General features: G+C 31.9%; 2 protein-coding genes across 2 annotated transcripts in view; one reads left to right on the forward strand and one right to left on the reverse strand.

Annotated features, from left to right (window-relative positions):
- The window catches only part of LOC127710774 (GTPase Era, mitochondrial-like), a 40,738-nt gene extending 25,996 nt beyond the window's left edge, over positions 1–14,742 (forward strand). Inside the window, exon 11 of the mRNA XM_052216730.1 lies at positions 13,928–14,742. Coding sequence (XP_052072690.1) covers positions 13,928–14,074 — 147 coding nt within the window. The 3' untranslated portion in view covers positions 14,075–14,742. The remainder of the gene's footprint in view (positions 1–13,927) is intronic.
- Positions 14,743–16,913: 2,171 nt separating this feature from the next.
- The window catches only part of LOC127710994 (ankyrin-3-like), a 37,932-nt gene continuing 34,107 nt past the window's right edge, over positions 16,914–20,738 (reverse strand). Inside the window, exon 5 of the mRNA XM_052216936.1 lies at positions 16,914–20,033. Within this exon, the coding sequence (XP_052072896.1) occupies positions 17,254–20,033 (2,780 nt within the window). The 3' untranslated portion in view covers positions 16,914–17,253. The remainder of the gene's footprint in view (positions 20,034–20,738) is intronic.

Genomic DNA, 20,738 nt, shown 5'->3' on the forward strand with positions numbered 1-20,738 from the left:
AATACTTCCATGGTCCTATCAAATACCTTCAGAAAGCTTCCATTAAAATAATTTTACACACAAGTAATTTAGTATTATATTTTCTTAACAAAACAAAAAAAAATGTATTTTGCATTAAATGTGCAATGAAGCCACGGATTCATAATCTTCAAAAACAGTTCACAAACGGTTGATAAAATGTGGAAAGTCTAAAAAGAAATATAACAATTATGTCCAGTGCGCGTTTATAAAACGGGCTCTATTTGGACATTTTGAGATACTATAAGTACTTGTTTTATGTGTATAGAATTTTAGAGGTCAATACAACTTTTAATCAGTTGGAATTTCAATTTTAATAAAAAAAAATGTGTTAGGTTTTCTTCTTTTCTTTCAATTTATATCATGATTCTTTGATATTTCCCATTATCTTCTGATTTTTTTTAAGATGAATAATCTAAAATTTGTATACAAAACATTTAAATTTTACTCTGCGTTTATAAATAGCATTGAAAGTACAACATCTTATAAACGATAAACATTGATAAAGGTAAATGAGCCACTCTTTCTCAGGTTGAGATGGAATATGTTCGTTATTTGATTTAATGAGTTTAACAATCGAAACCCCTGAAATATCGTCTCATGACAAGCACGAAAAATTGCGAAACTGAACTTCCAACAGCGGGCGATGATTTCTAATTATACAATATTTTTGCAATGGATTTTTTTAATGCAATGTAGAACTTATCAATTTAGACATTTCTTATCCCGAATTACTTCTTTGTTAAAACTATAATGCATTATTTCATAGTCAACCGTGAAAATGTAAATGCTCTTTTGTTCCGACTTTGGAAAGTTCCGGGCGGAAAGAACTAACTAGCCGAAAAGTTCCGGAGGAACTTATTAACTAGTTACTTTGTTCTTCCTCTGGTTTAAAAGTTCCACCGGAACAAAGTGACTAGTTGAAAAGTTCCAACGGAACATATCAACTAGTTAGAAAGTTCCTTTTTGCCAAATTAGTCAAAACCGGAACTAACAAACTAGCCCAAAAGTTCCAACGGAACTTATCAACCAGTCACAAAGTTCCATTTGGAGAATTGATGCAAAGAACCACATGAGGAGGGGGTGTTCTTCCCTCTCTTGAGGATACTTTGAATACTAAATTTACATGATAATGCAACTTATTCCATTTTATGTGAGCTATGAAATACAACTTAAATTTTGCATATTTGTCCCCAAAGAAACCCCTTTCAGTGCGTTGGGTATTCTTGTAAATTAATGATTTGCTCTTATATATACTGATACTCATTCTTCCCCCTCTTTCTACAAAAAGGACGAAATATGGTATATTCGGAAAGATGTAACTACTTGTTCTGTTCCACCAGAACTATTCAACTAGCTACATTGTTCCGGGACTTTTCAACTAGCTACTTTTTTCCGGAACTTTTCGACTGCACTCGGAATAAAACAACTAGTTGGAAAGTTCCATCGGAACGAAATAACTAGTTGAAAAGTTCCGCCGGAACAAAGTAACTGACGGAACATAGTGGCTGTTACAAAAATACGTAGTCCCATATCTCACGGCTACATGGACACACAGAGTGTAAAATAAAAAGGCAGGACTACATTTACATTGAGATTATATACATTAAAAGAAAAAAGCAGGACAACATTTTTCATCCTAGCTTCCTAATGTTGACTTCGACAACGAGCTTTGTAACCGCAGAGAAAAAGTCAAAGGTAAGTCAGTGTGACTTTATCCACCAGCAACATATGTCCACAAGCTTCGGGTACGTGAGGAGACTTTCTTGCTATAAGACGGTTGATATTTTCTTCATTATGAGCTAGAACTATTTTCGACCTTGGCATCTTAGTTTTAAAATTACGTCATTGATGATCTGATCACTACAACGTTTTTACAAAATATTCGTTCCCGTGAAAATTAAGATTTGTTTAACTTACAAATGTCATCAAGGTCTCTTCTCAGGATATAAGCCATCTGTCTGGCTGGCTTTAAAGTCGACAAGATAACAGGTCAATGTATTCAAGTGAATTTAAGATTTGTTGCAATTCTAAAGTACAATGGGTAAATCAATCTTATCTTTGATGTGCCACATGGGCATCCCTATAAAGTAAGACAGTCAATGCGTGACCCATGGCAATAGAAATTTTATGCATTTCATTGGATATGTTCTATCACAATCCAGGCTAGGCCAGCTATAGTAACCAATATTAATTTAAATGTCTGAAAACGAATTTGTATAAAACATTTTGTTTGATTTTAATTTCTGAAAATTAAACTAAACTCTAGAACAAATCTTTTACGAACGTCGGACTGGTACTTTATTATTTGTGTGAATTCGGGATTTACACGTATTAAACTCTGGAATATATGATTAACTTTTCGGGATTCGGTGAAAAAATGCATGGTTCAGCAAACACTGTTGAGGAAAAAAATCAAAAAAAACATTATGTATTATCATGATTATAATTCTAATTTGTTTAATATTTGCAACTCTTCAAAAAAAAATTTCAAAACCAGCTGATTTTTTTTTTGTATTTCTTCAAAAAAAAGTTGAATAACTTTAAAAAATGGGGATGTTCAAGACTTCCCAAATTTAATCTAAAATTCAACTACGTTACTCAACACTTTTGATATTGAAAAAATACGAGATATCAATATTTTTTTTATCAAATTCGAATACTGGGAGCTATCTGAAGTCAGTTCATAGGACCTCAGTTTTAATGTAGGCGTGGCAATCCATTACTTTTCTCCAATCAACTGCCCTTTTTATAAAGATTGGCGTGCAATTGTGTCTGTATCAATTTAGATAAATATATTCATATTTCTGGACGTACATATGTCGGGGTTGAGGCTATTTAATTGGATAGTAGCGGATGAAAAAAAAGATTTTCTGGTTGTATCTATATATAACTGCATACTGGGTATCACATACAGTAAGCATTACTGTTTCGCAAATTATAATTAGATATTTGACCAAAAAGAGGCATTAAATCGTAGAGGCAGTCCCATTATGTGAAGAATAAAACATATTGTGCTTTCTGGACTTTCTTCTGTCCACTAGCAGATGTCGACCTGTGTCACTGAAATATATAACTTCCCGACTAGCAAGTTCTATTTTAATATCATCTGGGGAAAAATTACAGGAGAATAGCATATTTAGCATTTGTCTTGTTAGGATTAAAATCAATAAGCCAATTTTTAGACCATTTCAGTTCTAAATCGCTATTTAAGACACCCTCTGTTGTGTAAGGACTATTACTTAAATTAGAAAGGAATTTTTCATCAGCACACAATCAAGTAAGACTTATCAAATTACCAGCTATGCAATATACATGAGTAAGGAATAGAAAGGGACCTAATATAGTACCTTGTAGAACTCCTGCATTAGTTTTCTCAAAAGAAGAATATGAACATGAAACAAAAACGCTTTCTTGTCTATTTGAAATATATCTATTTAAGTGATTAAATACATCTTTAAATACACTTTTTTCAAATACTTTGCCCACTGTTGATAATAATGAGATTGGTCTATAATTGGAAATCAAAGATTTGTCTCCGGTTTTGAATATATATGTGTGTACGTGTACGTGTAAATATATATATATATATATATATAAACAAGTCTAAATTGAAAACAACGTTCAAACCTATGATTGCGTTGGATAAAAACCGCAATTTTTATACGTGTGCATGCAAAACAAATTTCTTGGTAGAGGGGTCTAAATACAGCACAAACAACATTTTCCAAAAGACCAAAAAAGTGAAAAAGTATATTTTAACAAAACGCAGTTGACTAGCAGGTCGAACAACGGATGTTCTTAAACCCTGCTGACTGCCATGGCGATTGCCAAATAAACGGATCACCAGATGTAAAAATGGATCTTAATTCTTTATTAATTAAATACCAAACAGAAAACAATAAACTTGCGGAAAAGATGGTATACCGCAAACATGAGGTGCAAAAATTTGTACACCATATTCGGATTTCGACAATTAATGTCTCTTCAGTGATGTTAGGAATCGAAACGGTATTTGGAAGGCCATATAATTTACCTCAATTAATATATATATATGCTCAAAGTCAACACATTTTAAAGATTTTGTGAAAATACGATGGTTATATGCATTTTATTTTTACATAAAGCACAAATTACTTTACATACATTGTCGGATCAAAATATCTTAAATACCCCAGTCCAGAGATACCGTGTATATTCGACTGAATATACCATATCGATAATTTTACATTCGTACTTGTTACGTAATAAAATCTGTGTCCAGGTAAAAAGAACCAGTAGGTGGTATATATTCTAAAGTGTTTATCGCCTTCCATTATACATCTAACGATGACATTAAGCTAAAGAGCCATCTTGTTTTCGCGAAGAAAAACAAAAATTTTAAAATTATATATATATATATATATTCTACCACTGCATTGCGAGTGTGATACGATATTTATCCACTCGAGACAGTTAAATTTTCAAATTTAAAACGCAAGGCTCGCCGAGCGTTTTAAATATTTAAAATTTAACTGTCGAGAGTGGATAAATATCGTATTACACGAGATTTGGTGGTGGAATCTGTTTCTCTAATGATTTTCAAACAATACGCAGGCAAATTTATTCCTTCTTTTCGAATGATCTGCAAAAAGATGTGTTCTTTCTATGTGACGTCATCAGGCATGGTTGCCTTTTTTCATGTCGTCACAATAGGAAATTCAGAGGAAAGCAAGAAAATTCGACGTCATAATCGGATTTTAACCAATGAAGAACTGAGATTAAACGAACCACACGTTGTTTTTTTTATACAATGGGTGCAGAAAGGGATAAATTGACGAAGAATTAGAGAAATATATATATAACATTCTGTTGAAAAATCATGTTAAAGGCATAACGTCCTCGCAATTTCTTGTGCAGATCCAGGGACACAGATGTCGGAATGAATAAGCATACACTAAATTCGTAAACAATATATTGTAAAATGGACACCAAGCACATTTTGATAGTGTACTAATAGGTTTTCTTGTGTATTTTCTATGTTCTGGAAACTTTAACATCCCATCAAAAATACTTAAATTAAAGTCCTAAGTTTTATAAATTAAATGTTTTGTTTTTAAATGTTATCTGCGAGGCTGCATGCAAATTGCACCTATTGTTTTCGTATATTTCTTTCCCGCCATGCATAAGTTTAATGTTCATATATATGTATAATGTGTTTCATAGATCGATTTATAAACTTTATTCTAAAAATAATTAACCGACACGGAGCGATAGCACGGAAACTGAAAAAATGCTTCGGAAAGAGGATTGTTTGCAATTCATTTAAAAAAAAAACTGTGAATTATTTTGATATCCTAATGATAATGTTTCTTTTTGACAGCACTATATTTTGTTGATTATTCAATATATTTATATCGTATCCGGCTTTTATATACATACATGCATTATAATTATTCCTTGGTTTATATAATTTAGTTGATTGATTGTTGGTTGTTTAATGTCCAGTGTAAACTATTTCATACATTTCTATGAAGAAAGAGTTTCTCGTTTCGAGGAAGATTTAACCATTTTTTTTTGTGCAAAATGTAATTTAAAGTATGAACTCCGTGTTTCAAAGTCATACAAGATAATTATTATTTTTCTTCATACTTCTTTTAAAAAAAATGGTTTTTATCCATAAAATTCAAATCTGGTTTGGATTTATTTTATGTGCTCAATGGAATTTACTACGACAAATAAAATTTTATTTACAATTTTGGGATCAAATGTGATGAGGTTTATTTTTAGGTATGTGCCAAACAGGGAAACAATAAACTGATAAGTTGGAGACAATTCAGACTTCGTTTAGATGATACACGTCTTCAAAATTAATACAGTTAAATTTTGGGAGTTAAAAATTGAAAAGTGAAACTTTTTTTTAATGTGTACTTTGCACTTAAAATTTATATACAAACGTCTTCCATTACTCTTCCCGTCTGAGCAAATTCTTCTTCATGGAAATCTATATTCAATAACCCTTTCAAACATGATTTGTTTTAAACCGTTTTAAACGTACATTAAACGGAACTTAAACTGTAGGAGATCACGATGGGTTTAACGGCAATAAGACAGCAATCAAACAACAAAAAAACACAAAAGGACATCTAGTGGGCAACATATATAGTGTTCACCAATAGAAAGGTGTATACACAACATGCCAATTTCTAAATCATCCCGAATTTCTGTATCATTGTGAATAAATTTATCCGGAAAAATAGAATACATGTATTACATGTCTTTGATTTAACAGAAACAGTAATAAAAGATCTGGCATTAAAACGCGGTTCTCCATATAATTTAACAATTGAGAAGAAAGACTGAATATGAAAAGTTAAACAATTTAAAGGTTACCAATGCAATCTTAAAGTTTGACTAGATAGAGGTCTAGTTTCCCCCTTCTTTAAACCTACAAGAAAACATTCCTGGGAGCCGTTGATTTACTATCTAGTGAATTTTTCCAAAACGCTCATGTATGATATTATTATGCTGTCATGTGTTTAAACAGCCATTGGCCAATCAAATTGGTATGCATGTTAATTAAATATTAAATATTATAATCATAAAAAATAATGCTTAAAAAAATGATGCAATTATATTATCAATCTAAATATTATTATACATGAACATAAACCCTTATTACAATACGACATTTATAAGCAATTATGACAAACCTATCAAAAATGTGTTGTTTGGGATTATTCTTTGTTGACTAGTTGTATAACCAGTGGCACGTGTCCTAATTATTAAGACGATTTAAGGGACAGAAAAGTATTAAACAGAAATAACCGGTTTTTCAAAACCATATTTTCAAAATTCACTGCATGATTTAAACAGCTTAAAAGTGTTTTATTTATTTTGTCTATGTGCGTATAGGATGAAGTGTCCTGAATGGCTCTCTTCACAAAACAATCTTACTACAAAAATTGATAGCAAGTTATAATACTTTAATGTTCATGACTTCCGAGTATTTTTCTCGTTAGATTTCTTGTGAAATTGATCGATGAGCGGCTTTTTACAAATACCGAAAAAAATAATATGGCGTTCACGTCAATGGACAAGCAACCCAACGAGAAAAATAAAATTTAAGAGGCATCTATAACTAGTTTTGAGTTGGAGAAATCATTCAATGGTTCATTCTCATTTATCCAACTTTTTAAAATTATGGGTAGTACAGGTAAAAAAAAAAAGTTGGATAGATGAGATCAAAGGTAATCAAGAACAAAGGGTTTTTCAATTAGAGTTTGGGTTGAATGACAGGTGAAAAATAAGACTGAAAATTATACCCGGATTAAATTTTCTGTAGTATTATTTAGCATAGCATGTTAAAATGTGCAACTGACATTTAGTTAATGTAATGTAAATCATTTGAAAGTATTTTTAAGTTTTTTAACTGTTAATTTAAATGTGAATTGGATAGAAAAATATCAGTTGCACTTTTATTCATGAAGAGATTTGTCAATGAGATGGAGCTTTTTTTAGTGTAATAGATCCTCTTCGTTCATTTTTTCCAAATGGTTTGTTGTCCTTGGTCCTACGGTAGTGAAGTGGTTCCATCGTTCTGGTTCTCTGTCAACCCACTGTTCTGTGACATAGTCATTAAAGCTGGTGACTTGTGCATCTTCGGTCTGGTAGTTATTCAGTGCGTAGAACCATACTTCTTCAATTTGGTAAGGAGGTACTAAAGGAAGTGCTGATGCTCGTCGTTGGTGTTGATGAAGTAATGGATCGTTCTAATATTCTTCGGTCAAACCAAGAGTCTGTACCTTTTTCCAGATGCGCTGGCAGAAGTGGAATAAACAGCCTTTGATATTTTATTTTGTACTTTTGTTGCATTTTATCGTAAAAAAATTAAATTCTATTTTATTCAATATGAACTTTCACATGTTTTTACTTTCATAAAATGTTAATATAAAAATATTACTGATTTTGAGGTTTCTTCTGTATAAATGATGAAACATTTATTTATTATTTAAAATATAGTAAATTTTATTTAAAAATAAAATGTAACAAGTTTACTATTGCCTATTTTATATATATTTTTTAAATAATATAAAAACATACAGGAACAAATTTACTGTCAAATTTTAGAAAGACACCTTATTATTACTAAACAAACAACCCAATAATTAACAAAAATAAAAAGTTGGCTAAATGAGAATACCTTATTTTAAAAAGTTGGATAAATGGGAAGACATCCATTCAATCATGCCATGTGATTATTTTTAGGTTTGTGCGTTTTTCGATTTATGAAGAAGTCAATTTTAGAAAAAAAGTAAGTGATTGACGCCAAAAAAGAATACAAGATGCATGAAATAAAGTTATAACATAAGTTTACAAATACGTACCTAGGTGCATTTAATAATGTTACATTTGAACTTATTATTATCATTTTTTAAATTGTAATTTTATTTCTATGTATATTGAATGTTACCCGATATGGAGTCCTCCTAAAAGATAAAATTCACTTGAATGGGTATTTCTGGTGTATATGCATATTTCACATGTACAATATACGGAAATGACACGGCTGAGTTACTGAAGGAAGATTAATGTCAAATTCATATCCCCGGGCGAAGAAATAACCGGTTTGTCAGAACGGTTAGGTGTAATTTGAGCCAACTATCACATTGAAAAGGTTTGAATCGCGCCCATTTCTTCTTTTCTTATAATATGAATTGCGCCAATAAATGGAACTTAATTGTGCCATACTTACATATATTGTTATGTAACATTATAACCTAAGTCAGAGTTCACCTCTTCGTCAAGGGACATTAGATTTTAAAGGTAAAGAATATTTATCAATAATAATTGTTGGGCATCGTTTTTTTTTTTTCTCTTGGGACGAAAATTAACATTTTTTTCTTTCTAAAAGGAATATATATATATATTTCTAAAGAAAGATAAATTATACAGAAAACAGGGAAAATACCTTTAAAAAAGAAGCGAAAAATAATTTTATTATAAATTTCAGTGTTAAATATTTTCTGGGAACAGTACGTATATCCTGGATATCTGTCAAAATAAATGTTCCCGTGTATTTTTATCACTTCACACTTGAAATAATTCATTTTTCATCAAGAAATTTTGAAATCAATCATATCGAAATATCATCAAAGAAAATAACAGAAACAGCACAGATTCTGGAGGAAAAATACACGATGATTAAAATTAATGCGACATTTCCTTACATATCCGCCATTTTGAAAAATCCCGAAAAAATCACTTTTTTAAATCGATGTTTGACGGAATTTGCTCTAAAATTAAACTGTTTTAAGTAGAATATTTCGCCAGATATATGTTTTAATATTCTGAATCGATTTGCAAAGTATTACTTTTATTTACGGAATTTGAAGTACAAGTAGACATGGGGTCGCTAGATTTTAACATTGAGTCAACGGGGAAATAACGAGAAAAAGTACGATTATTACGAATCTCCAGGGACGTAATTTATTCAAAAATTAAACAGTCACAACCAACATTTTTAGATATAATTATGTTCGAATACCAAGGATTGATTTGCAAAAGTTAAAAAACAAGTTGATGAGAAAATTGAACTTTATTGAGGCACCTATGCAATTAAATGGGGCAAAATAATTCAAAATGGCGGATCGCTATACGTCACCAAAGTCACGTAATGACTTACTTAGTTGGATATGGTTTCGCGCAGGCTCGTTGCCGCTTGCCATGGAGACCGGGCGTTACACAAGGCCGCCTACTCCGCTTGAACATAGACTTTGTAGATACTGTGAACTAGGTGAAATAGAAACAGAAAAACACTTTCTAATGACATGTCCATTATATTCAGATTTTTTCTTGAATGCGTCAAATATATTGAAAATTTTAATAGTATGAGTTTAAATGATCAATTTGTTAATATCATGAACTGCTAAGAAATACAGCAATTTTTTTGTAAGAGTCTGCATAAATTCTGTCTAAGTAGAAAACTTTTCACATTTGACTAGTGATATAACATGATTAAGGTTAATCTGATTTTTGTTTTAATTTAAAGTTATAATTTTATACTGAAGTGAAGAATTGTTTTTTTTTAATTGATTGCAATATAATTAACTGTGATAGTTATAGTTTAGTTTAACATTATTTTATTTAATTTTAATTTTTATTTAATTTTTAATCATCTAAATTAATTTTTATTTATTTTTTTATTCAACAGATAACGTGATTGTAACTTAGTGTAAAATTTAATACAGATTTTTATAAGAATTTAGTGTAAATATAGAATTTTAAAAGTGTCTCATAAGTCAATTTTATGGCTGGATATTGATTGAATGTTTTTACTGACGATATATATATATTGTGTACTTTATTATGTCAATCAATATGCGACACTATAATTAAATGAATTTATCTTATCTTATCTTATCTTTATATGTGCTATAGCTAAGCATTTTGAAGTATCGGCTATTGTATTATTCCAATTAAAAAATAGCTAATAGTGAGATTAATATTATTAATAATATTTGTTACATTTAATATACATATAAAAGTAAAATCTTGAAGGGAAATTCTTATTGCTGTTCAATAAAGGAAATCAATTAGGTCTAAGTACCATTTTCAAGTTATCCGACTGCCACCCCCTACCCCCCCCCCCCCCTCCCCAACAGAAATAATTCATTCGGAATAAAAAGAAGAAATAAAGTATCAAAACGTTCAATAGAAATACGACATATGCATGATATTTTGCAACTGCCGCCGTCATAGTTATTATACTTTCATATCCACAATTTCCAAACTGTGGCAATTATTACATGTTTTATACTCCGTTTTATAATAAAATCAACGGCTGTGAATTACTTTAATTTGCGAATTCACATAAGTTTACTTTTTTAAACCGGATCAATGACCATAACTGGACACTTCATTGATGAGTTTATCCCAAAACACCTGTCTTTAGATGGACTGGTCTATGATAAGCGAACCAGTTAAATCCCGCCCGGTCAAGTGAAATAAATCAAGTAAAATAGCATGAGATTAAAAGTTTTGGCAATTTGTGTAGGATTTTAATTTTAGAAAGTAATGACCAAGTAAGAAGATCGTCACAAACCTTAAGTGAATCGGAAAATGAGCTATGCACGATAAAAGGAAATAGTTTGGTGAGTCGATATGAAATTTTGTAAAATTGCATCAAGTCTTTCAATAACAACCGTTTGTAGAACTGATTATTTTGATTCTTCAAATATGTATAAAACAATTAATATTTATATTATTTAGTCTCTTTCATATATACAATTGCAGTATGTTTATAAATACTGTAGATTTGTATTTGATCATTGATTGCATGCATAACGTCCAGTGACAAGTATTTTATGTATTCGTACAAAGAACAAATCAACTTTTAAAATACAATTGATTGGCTATTTCAGGTGATTCGATCTTTATGATTTGCGTTAAAGTTTGTGAAACTTGGACAGAAGCTTACCTCTGAAATAAAGAAATATAAAAAAAGGGAAGAGTTATTTTTTTCATTCTGTATTTTACTCATACATGGACTTTAGCACTTTTTACCGTCAAAATAACAGTTTTATCACCGACATCAGTAATCGCAAGTGACGCAAGTTCGATAAAAGTCTTCACGAGTTTTTATATGTTCCTGGCAATCTTCGGTTTATATCAGACTGTGACATTGAGGGGAACAAATACCATGGATGTCTTGTCTTTTTTAAATCATGACATTTAAATCTTTGTTTTGTAAGAGTTACAAACTACATAGGTTTTTCGTCTTCTACATTTAGATATAAAACGTGTATCTCATATAAAACCTCACTTATAGAACATTATATATAATTTATTGTGTCAAGGAAATATTTGGAACAAAGAAATATTTGGTGAAGGAGGAGAAGGAAAGAGAGAGAGATTTCGCGGTATTTGGTCTCATGTTACTCATGTCAAAATGTGATGGAAGGAAATGTTTCCCCTTCGTTTTATATAGCAGGGTATTCCATTGTGTAATGATATTAGTTGCAGATTTTTTTCTATCGGTAAGAAATGATATACAATTTCGAAATCTACATAAAGTTATAGTACATGTAAAGTAAGTTTTTTTGCATTAATAAATGTTTCTCAATCAAGATAAAACGTTTACAACCAATATATTTTTACGACTAAATAAGGTGTATGTAAAATAGATGGTTCACGTTTCATTGAACTAAGGGTATAATTTGTTTCGGTTAGGTTTTTTTTAAGATTTTATAAGATATCCGTGTGGTTGTTTGGGATATACAAGTACACAACCAACCATCAATCAATACAATCTAATGATATATTTTTTTTATCCTGCATTTTTTTTTATATTAAATTATTTTAACTCAAAATAATAATTGAAATAACTTTCTGAAATAGAACTCTTATATATATCATACGCTCAACAAAACGATATACCATACGATAGATTAAACGCTAAACGATATCACATACCATACGATAAACAAAACGCTAAACGCTAAACGCTAAACCATACCATGTACCATACGATAAATAAAACGCTTAACGATACCATGAACCATACGATATACAAAACCCTAAACGATGACATTTACCATACGATGAACGAACGATGAACGAACGCTGACCGAACGTTGTACGAACGCTATACGAATGATGTACGAACGATGCTCGAACTCTATACGAACGATTCCCGAACGCTGTACGTACGATTCCCGAATGAAAAAAGTGTTAACTTTTACGTTACAGGGACTGTAGCTTTATACTGAAAATTGCCAACAAGTAATGTGTAAATACGAGTAAAATCGTATCTGACTGACAAAAAAAACATTGAAAAACAATGGATGCCATAAACCGGAAATGAAGACGATTACAATACCGGATCAGATTCCGGGGTCGGATAAGGGTAATTCCGGGTTTGCCGATCAAATACAATAAAAAAAATAATAATTCCAGGCAGGTGACAAAATACATCTATGATGATGATATATAAACACTATAATTGAAAACCAAAAGATTTATGGAAAAGAAAGAAAAAGCATGAAATATTTTATACAGAAACTCAAAATAACTTTTAGTTCACAAATTTTCATGTCAAAATCCTCCAATGAAATGTGACAGTAATTTTCTTTATCATTAATAAATGTTGATATTACCTGTATATGTTTTTATAGAGTATACATATATCTTCCAAGAGGTCATTTCTTCTCAATTTTGAACGGCCAGTAAAAATCTGGAAGTTTCTTACTTTATTTTTACAAAGGAACTAATATAATAATGCAACTAGATATGATACATTAGCTTTAAATTTGAACTGTTACTTTAATTGTATACTCGGGTATGGATTGAACAATATAAAAAAAAGAGATACAAATAGCCCTTTATATCATAGTAATAACCAAACATTGTAGCTCCTTGACCCTGTCCACCCCCTCTAAATTGTCCAGCAACTATAATGTTTAAATAACAATTCCTTTGGTTGTTATAAATTAGAATAAAATAAGTTAGATATATTCCAGTTGGTTCTTGTATTATTATGAAACGACTTCCTGTTGGTTGGTGTTAAGATACATGGTACATTCCTCTTGGTCATGGGGGTACTTAAAAATTGCCTTCCGACCCTAGTACCTCCTTTTTAATGGAATAGCCCTAAGGACTTAAAAAACTACTTGGAAAAAGAATTTAGTTTGTATATTTATTGATTTTTCCGGGGTAAACACATTTCATCGATAAAGAAAAATGTACTTTTGTGGATGCTTAATTTTATGGTATTGAGAAATTCTACATGTCAGCCATGAGAAATTTGCTTTTGTGGACAACCTTTTCCTGTTAATTCCACAAAATATAGAACCCCCCCCCCCCCCCAAATAATAAGGAATTCACAGAATATGCTGAAGCCTCTTGATGTAATATTTGTTTTATTTTTCAGCGTTTGTTACTAGGGAAAGATGGAGTAAACATCAGAAACATATCACAAGAAGCAAAACAAGGATTACTAAATACTTTTAGATGTGAACTTAATTTAAGACTGCAAATTAAACTTGCAAAGGCAGCTAGAAAGATAAAGGATAACTAAATGCATTTAGATGTGAACTTTATCTGAGACTGCAAATAAAAACTCGCCAAAAAGGCAGGAAGTAAAACAAGGGATACTTAATGTATTTAGATGTGAACTTAATCTCAAACAGCCTTAAAAAAAACCAACAATATTTGTAAATTAAGAGAGGAAGTTTAGTTTGTTCTTATATTGTGCTGTAACAACAATGTCCCATGCTACGAGGAGTGGTTGAGCACTCGCAATAAAGCCTGTGTCTGCCCAAAGTCAGGAGCTTGTAATTCATTGGTTGTCTGTCATATTAGATTTTTGTTTATTGTATTGTCATAGATCAGGCTGTTGATGTTTTAGTTGAATTGTGTCAAATTTTATCATGATGGGGCTTTTATAGCTGATTATACAGGTTGGGTTTTGCTCATTTTTGAAGACTGTATCATGACCTATAGTTGCTTCATTTTGGACTGTGTTTGATAGTTGGCACGTATACCACATTTCCTTCATCATATTGTAAATGGTCGCTTTTTTGGGGTATTTCTGTGTTCAAACAAAGGTATACTAATTGTCTAACTCCTCTAAGTATTGTTTATTAATTGCATTTTAAAAATTATATGACACTAAAGATGAATGTTTATAGAATGGCATAGGGTCATTTTCATTAACAAGTCCTACAATAAAGATTTGATTCTATATATAGGTTTCAAATGACGTAATATTAGTATGAGTTATTTCCCTTGGCCGCCATTTTGGCGGGATTGATGGTTGATATTCATGTTTGTCCAATCAAATTGAACATGCAATATACACAAGTTTGATTAGAGATCCTTACTAGTTCGTAGTGATAAAATAAGCAAGTCTAAAAGAAACAAAAAATTTTCAGAAAAACCTTTTTCTAACATCAGCGATCAGTATAACATGTTGAAATTGGTAGATCTATGAAGGAATTTGTACACTTAGACAACCAACATGGCGACAAGATGGAGAATTTCGCAACTGTTGCAGCTATTTCAGTCTTAAGGGAAGTTTAAGACATTTCTTAAAGTTTTTTGGATGCCATCATGATTTGGTTGACTGACATGGAATGTGTGTCACTTATGTCCAGGGATATGTTCTGAATGTTACAGCCACAGTGCAGTCATCTTTTCAATTGAGACACCTCTGAATTTAACACTTAACACTGAATTTGCTCTCTTTGAGCAACACGAAGTGTGCACATGTGGAGTTAGATCTTCTTTCACTTCCAGGGCGCCTTAGATCACCCCCAGTGTTAGGTGTGGTTCTCGTTGCTCAGTCTTCTGTTTTCTGTGTAATGTCTTAAAGACTCATGCTTGATTTAATGTTATTTATGCGTACAAATACTAAACCACTTGCTGATTTGATAGTTAGCTCATGAAGTGACTGATAGTCCATTAGCAGCAATACTTCAGGTTTGACACATGAATCTGGAAAATGAGGTCAAGGTAAGATGTCGGGCAGATATGTTTTCCTTGTAAACTGAAATGTCTAGCCTTATTTACTGATCATGATTGAATTGATGTTGAAGACATAGACTGATTGATTGATTTATGTGTTAAACATCACTTTCAGCACTTTTGGCTATATCGCAGCAGTCAGTTTTTATTGGGGGAGGAGGGCAGAGCCCCCAATGAAAACCACCGACCTGCTTCATCAATCAATACTAACATGCCTCCACGTTATAATTAATAGTGCTGAAGGTGGCGTTAAACACCAGCAATCAATTAATCAATCAATCAAGACTTGTACATCTGTCAATCAGTCCAAACCGCAAATTCAGTTGGCCCATTGCTTATAGTATTGGAAAACACACAAACACAAAATCTTAACATTGACCAATGAACTATGAAAATAAGGTTAGATTAGACAGACATGTACACCTTACAATCATTCCATACACCAAATATAATTGAGCAACTGCATAACGTATCTGAGACATAGACTTGACCATGAAAAATCAATCTTGATCACTGATTCATATTATAAAGTAGAGGTCAGGTGAACCCTGTCCTGTTGGCAAATTGACTGCAAGGATCCCATATACAAAATGTAGTTGTCTATTACTCATTATAAGTGAGAAATTCACATAACGAAAAAACATATATTTTTTTTAAGCAGTCACTTAACCTTTGAAAATGAATTCAAAGACAATGAACATATGACAGACAGAAACTGTGTAACATAATGCATCTGTATACAAGTATGAAGCCTCTAGGTCTTCTACTCCCATGACTCTCTGAAATACAAAGCAGTATACAAATAACATATATGCCGATGCTGGATTGTTATCCCCATGGCACAATATCAAAAATAACAGATTACTTAAAGAAACCGAAAATGGCCGAACCACATGAAATAAACCATGTTTTTGATGTTAAGGTCAGACGAACCATGTGAGACGGATACAATGTGTATCTTACAGTCATTTGATGAATTATATATACTTCACCTATTACTTAAAAGTACCTGAGATAATGATATGATAATAAACCAAAAGTTAACAACTTAACGTTGAATGAAGTCAGGTGGCCATTGTCTGGTGGAATTTACACCTTGCAATTATTTTATGTATAGACGATGCAAAATATAGTTGACTGTTTACTCATTATAATTAAGAAAAATCATGCTCAAAAGCATTACAAGATATGGATTATTTCTACCTTTTGAAGTATAATGCTTTAGGGGACGACCATTTAACATGTAGGGGGAGAGGGGGCCAGAAGGTTTTTCTGCGGATTAACTATTCATTATCACCTGTTGCTACGCATGCCTTTTTTCCACGTCTTCCCCACTAATTTTATTTTCACTTATAAACTGCACAACATCCACTAAGAAATCTGACAGAAAAAAAACTTGAACCAAGTTTATTGAGCTATTAGACATAGTTCTTATTTCAAAATTCATACCATACGATCTTGAAAACATAATCAACTTGATCAAGGTAACAAGATGCATCTATTGCCCAAGTTTTTAACATTGTGAAACAAACGTATCATGATAATTATTATACAACTAGCAATGTTTCTGGTCAATTAGCCTAAGCTGAATGATTGTCTTATAATCATAACATTGCTAAGTATAATAATCACATTGTATATTCATTCTTTCCCTTAGGCTAGGGGAATGTAAAGCCTAAGCCAGGAAGGTCAAATCATTTACCCTGTCTGACACCTAAATAACATATAATTTTATTTCTGTTTCTGTAATATGTGTACAATATTGATATGATGTTTTCTTCTAGCAATATCTACTGGTGTTATTCCTTGGCATTTAAGGTTAATGTCTGCTTTATGCTTTAACAACAGTTCAACAATCTCAGTATGACCTCTATAACAAGCCTGAAATAAAGGAGATTCTCCTGTTCTCATACATTTTGTAATGTCAGCCTTATTATTTACTAACATCTGTACTACTTCAGTATGTCCTTCCTGACAAGCAATGAACAGAGGTGATGCCCCTGTGTCTTTACACTTATTAATGTCAGCCGTATTGTTTATTAACATCTGTACTACTTCAGTATGTCCTTCCTGACAAGCAATGAACATGGGTGATGCTCCCTTAACTGTACACTTATTAATGTCAGCCTTATTGTTTATTAACATCTGTACAACTTCAGTATGTCCTTCCTCACAAGCAATTAACACAGGTGATGCTCCCTTATCTGTACACTTATTAATTTCAGCCTTATTGTTTATTAACATCTGTACTACTTCAGTATGTCCTTCCTGACAAGCAATGCACAGAGGTGATACTCCCTTATCTGTACACTTATTTATGTCGGCATTATTGTTTATTAACATCTGTACTGCTTTAGGTCGTCTTTTCTCACAAGCAATGAACAGAGGTGATGCTCCCTTATATGTACACTTATTAATGTTAGCATTATTGTTTATTAGCATCTGTACTACTTCAATATGTCCTTCCTGACAAGCAATGCACAGAGGTGATACTCCCTTATCTGTACACTTATCAATGTCAGCCTTATTGTTTATTAACACCTGTACTACTTCAGTATGTCCTTCCTGACAAGCAATGCATAGAGGTGATACTCCCTTATCTGTACACTTATTAATGTCAGCATTATTGTTTATTAACATCTGTACTACTTCAATATGTCCTTCCTGACAAGTAATGCACAGGGGTGATACTCCCTTATCTGTATACTTATTAATGTCAGCATTATTGTTTATTAACATCTGTACTACTTTAGGTCGTCTTTTCTCACAAGCAATGAACAGAGGTGATGCTCCCTTATATGTACACTTATTAATGTTAGCCTTATTTTTTATTAACATTTGTACTACTTCAATATGTCCTTCCTGACAAGCAATGAACAGATGTGATGTTCCCTTATCTGTACACTTATTAATATCAGCCGTATTGTTTATTAACATCTGAACTACTTCAGTATGTCCTTCCTGGCAAGCAATGCACAGAGGTGATACTCCTTTATCTGTACACTTATTAATGTCAGCATTATTGTTTATTAACATCTGTACTACTTTAGGTCGTCTTTTCTCACAAGCAATGAACAGAGGTGATGCTCCCTTATCTGTACACTTATTAATGTTAGCCTTATTGTTCATTAACATTTGTACTACTTCAATATGTCCTTCCTGACAAGCAATGTACAGAGGTGATGCTCCATCATCACGACATTGGTCAACATTAGTGATACAATGATATAAGCACCATTTAACCAGATAAATATCTCCATCATAACAACACTGTATTAATGGAGTGCTTTTGTTTTTTGTGTTGTCTAGACTAGCCAATTTTTTCTGCTGTGATATTTCTAATCCTTTTATATGTACAAGGAATCTTTGTCTGAAGATTTGATCGTGCATATTGATGTTACAGAAGACATCTACTACCTTTCCTCTTAACCAGTCATTTATCAACCTCTCCATGTACATGTTCTGATATTGCTCTGATACTGTTATTAAAAATTCATCCCTATTGGTTTTTCTTTCGAATACAAATCTTTCACGAATAAAAGGACTTGAAGCATTTTTAATTAAACAATTTATCATAACAATGCCAAAGTAAAATGCAAGAAAGTCAAACAGTTTGTCATGAATAGTTCTGTACACTTCACCATCCTTTCTGATAAATGTATGAGTTAGTGAATCCAGTTCATCACGTAAAACCAACCGAGATGTTCCTTTCAACACTTTACAAGCTTCATATGTGTTCTTTATAATTGTTTTGATATCTTCATCTACATCTTCTGTGAGCCATTCTTCTTTGAAACGATTGTTAAACATTACACATAGAGCAAGTGCACAGTATTTGACATGTGCGCCCTCTGTCTGTAATTTATCTATCTCTTCTTTGTAAACTGTAAATGGAGTCTGAAAGAAATCCACCATTTTCAGTTGTGTGTTTTTGCTGTATAATTGGCATAAAAGAGGAAAACAGTCAAACATGTCATAAAATTCCTCGATCTTAGAAGCCTTTGTTTTCAAGTAAAGTTCAGCAATAGATTGTTTTTCGGTTTTCGATAAACGTAGATCTTCAGACAATAGATTACATTCACAGGATTGATAAAATGATAAAGATTTCATTTTTTCATCTTTATAAACCTGTAGTCTACAAGACATAATTAATTTAACTAATTTCTTTTCTACTAATGTTTTGATTTTTCCCATCAGATTTTTCCAGCTTTCAAACTTCATAGGATTTATGGTATATGTTCCACAAAAGTCATCCACAACGAACAGGATTTTCTTACTTGGATCGTGCCATTGGATAATTTCTTCAGGGTTTGTTACCGGTACAATATCATAACCTTCTTGCATTCTAAAAGCAACATGACGCACCAATAATGATTTTCCTGTTCCCGAACTTCCAGTGGCAACAACACAACCATTGTCTTTGATACATTTTAATACACTCTTTGCTCCATTTGTTTCTATAAACGTTTTGTCATCTTCTCTCCAAGTTTCCAATTCCTCCTTAATTTGATCTAAAAATTAATGATTTGATAGTTCTTTTAAATATTTAAAGTTTTTTTCAGACTGACTACTGTGGCTTTGCCATACTGACCTGTCTGTACCTTGTAAAATTTACAAAATTTTTGTCTTGAGCTTACCTAATGAAAGTTATTCCTACGTAAAAGATATGATATGATTTCGATCCAGACAATATCTTTAAATAAAATTAACTTTGACAGGAATGCTCAAGAACTAAAATTTTGGAAAACTTAAAGTATTAGAGCTAAACAAGTGTTTTTTTCTTTATTAATTGGCATGTACAATTTGTTCTTGTATTGTTCTATTGCATCACTGATTCAGGGATAGGGAAAGAACGGGCGCTCACCAAAATGTTTAATCATGCCACATTCTGTATGTTCCTGTCCAAAGTCAGGAGCGTAATTCAGTAGTTGTTCTTTGTTACTGTATATCATACTTGTTTTTCGTTTATTGTCTGTACATAAGTCATGCAGCTGTTTTTTTTTGTCATTTGAGCTATTTTACATTCGGTATTGGTTTTTCTCATTGTTACAGACTGTGTAGGACCCTTAGTTGTAAACTTCTTATTCATTATGGTCTCCGGTGGATAGTTGTCTCATTGGCAATCATACCACAGCTCCTTATTTTTTAGATCCAAGCATCGGTCAGCTTGGCCAGAGCGAGTTGGTACTTAAGTTTTAGCAAATAACTACTATTCA

The sequence above is a fragment of the Mytilus californianus genome, unplaced genomic scaffold (genome assembly GCF_021869535.1).
Source record: "Mytilus californianus isolate M0D057914Y unplaced genomic scaffold, xbMytCali1.0.p SCAF_8, whole genome shotgun sequence".
NCBI lineage: Eukaryota > Metazoa > Mollusca > Bivalvia > Mytilida > Mytilidae > Mytilus > Mytilus californianus.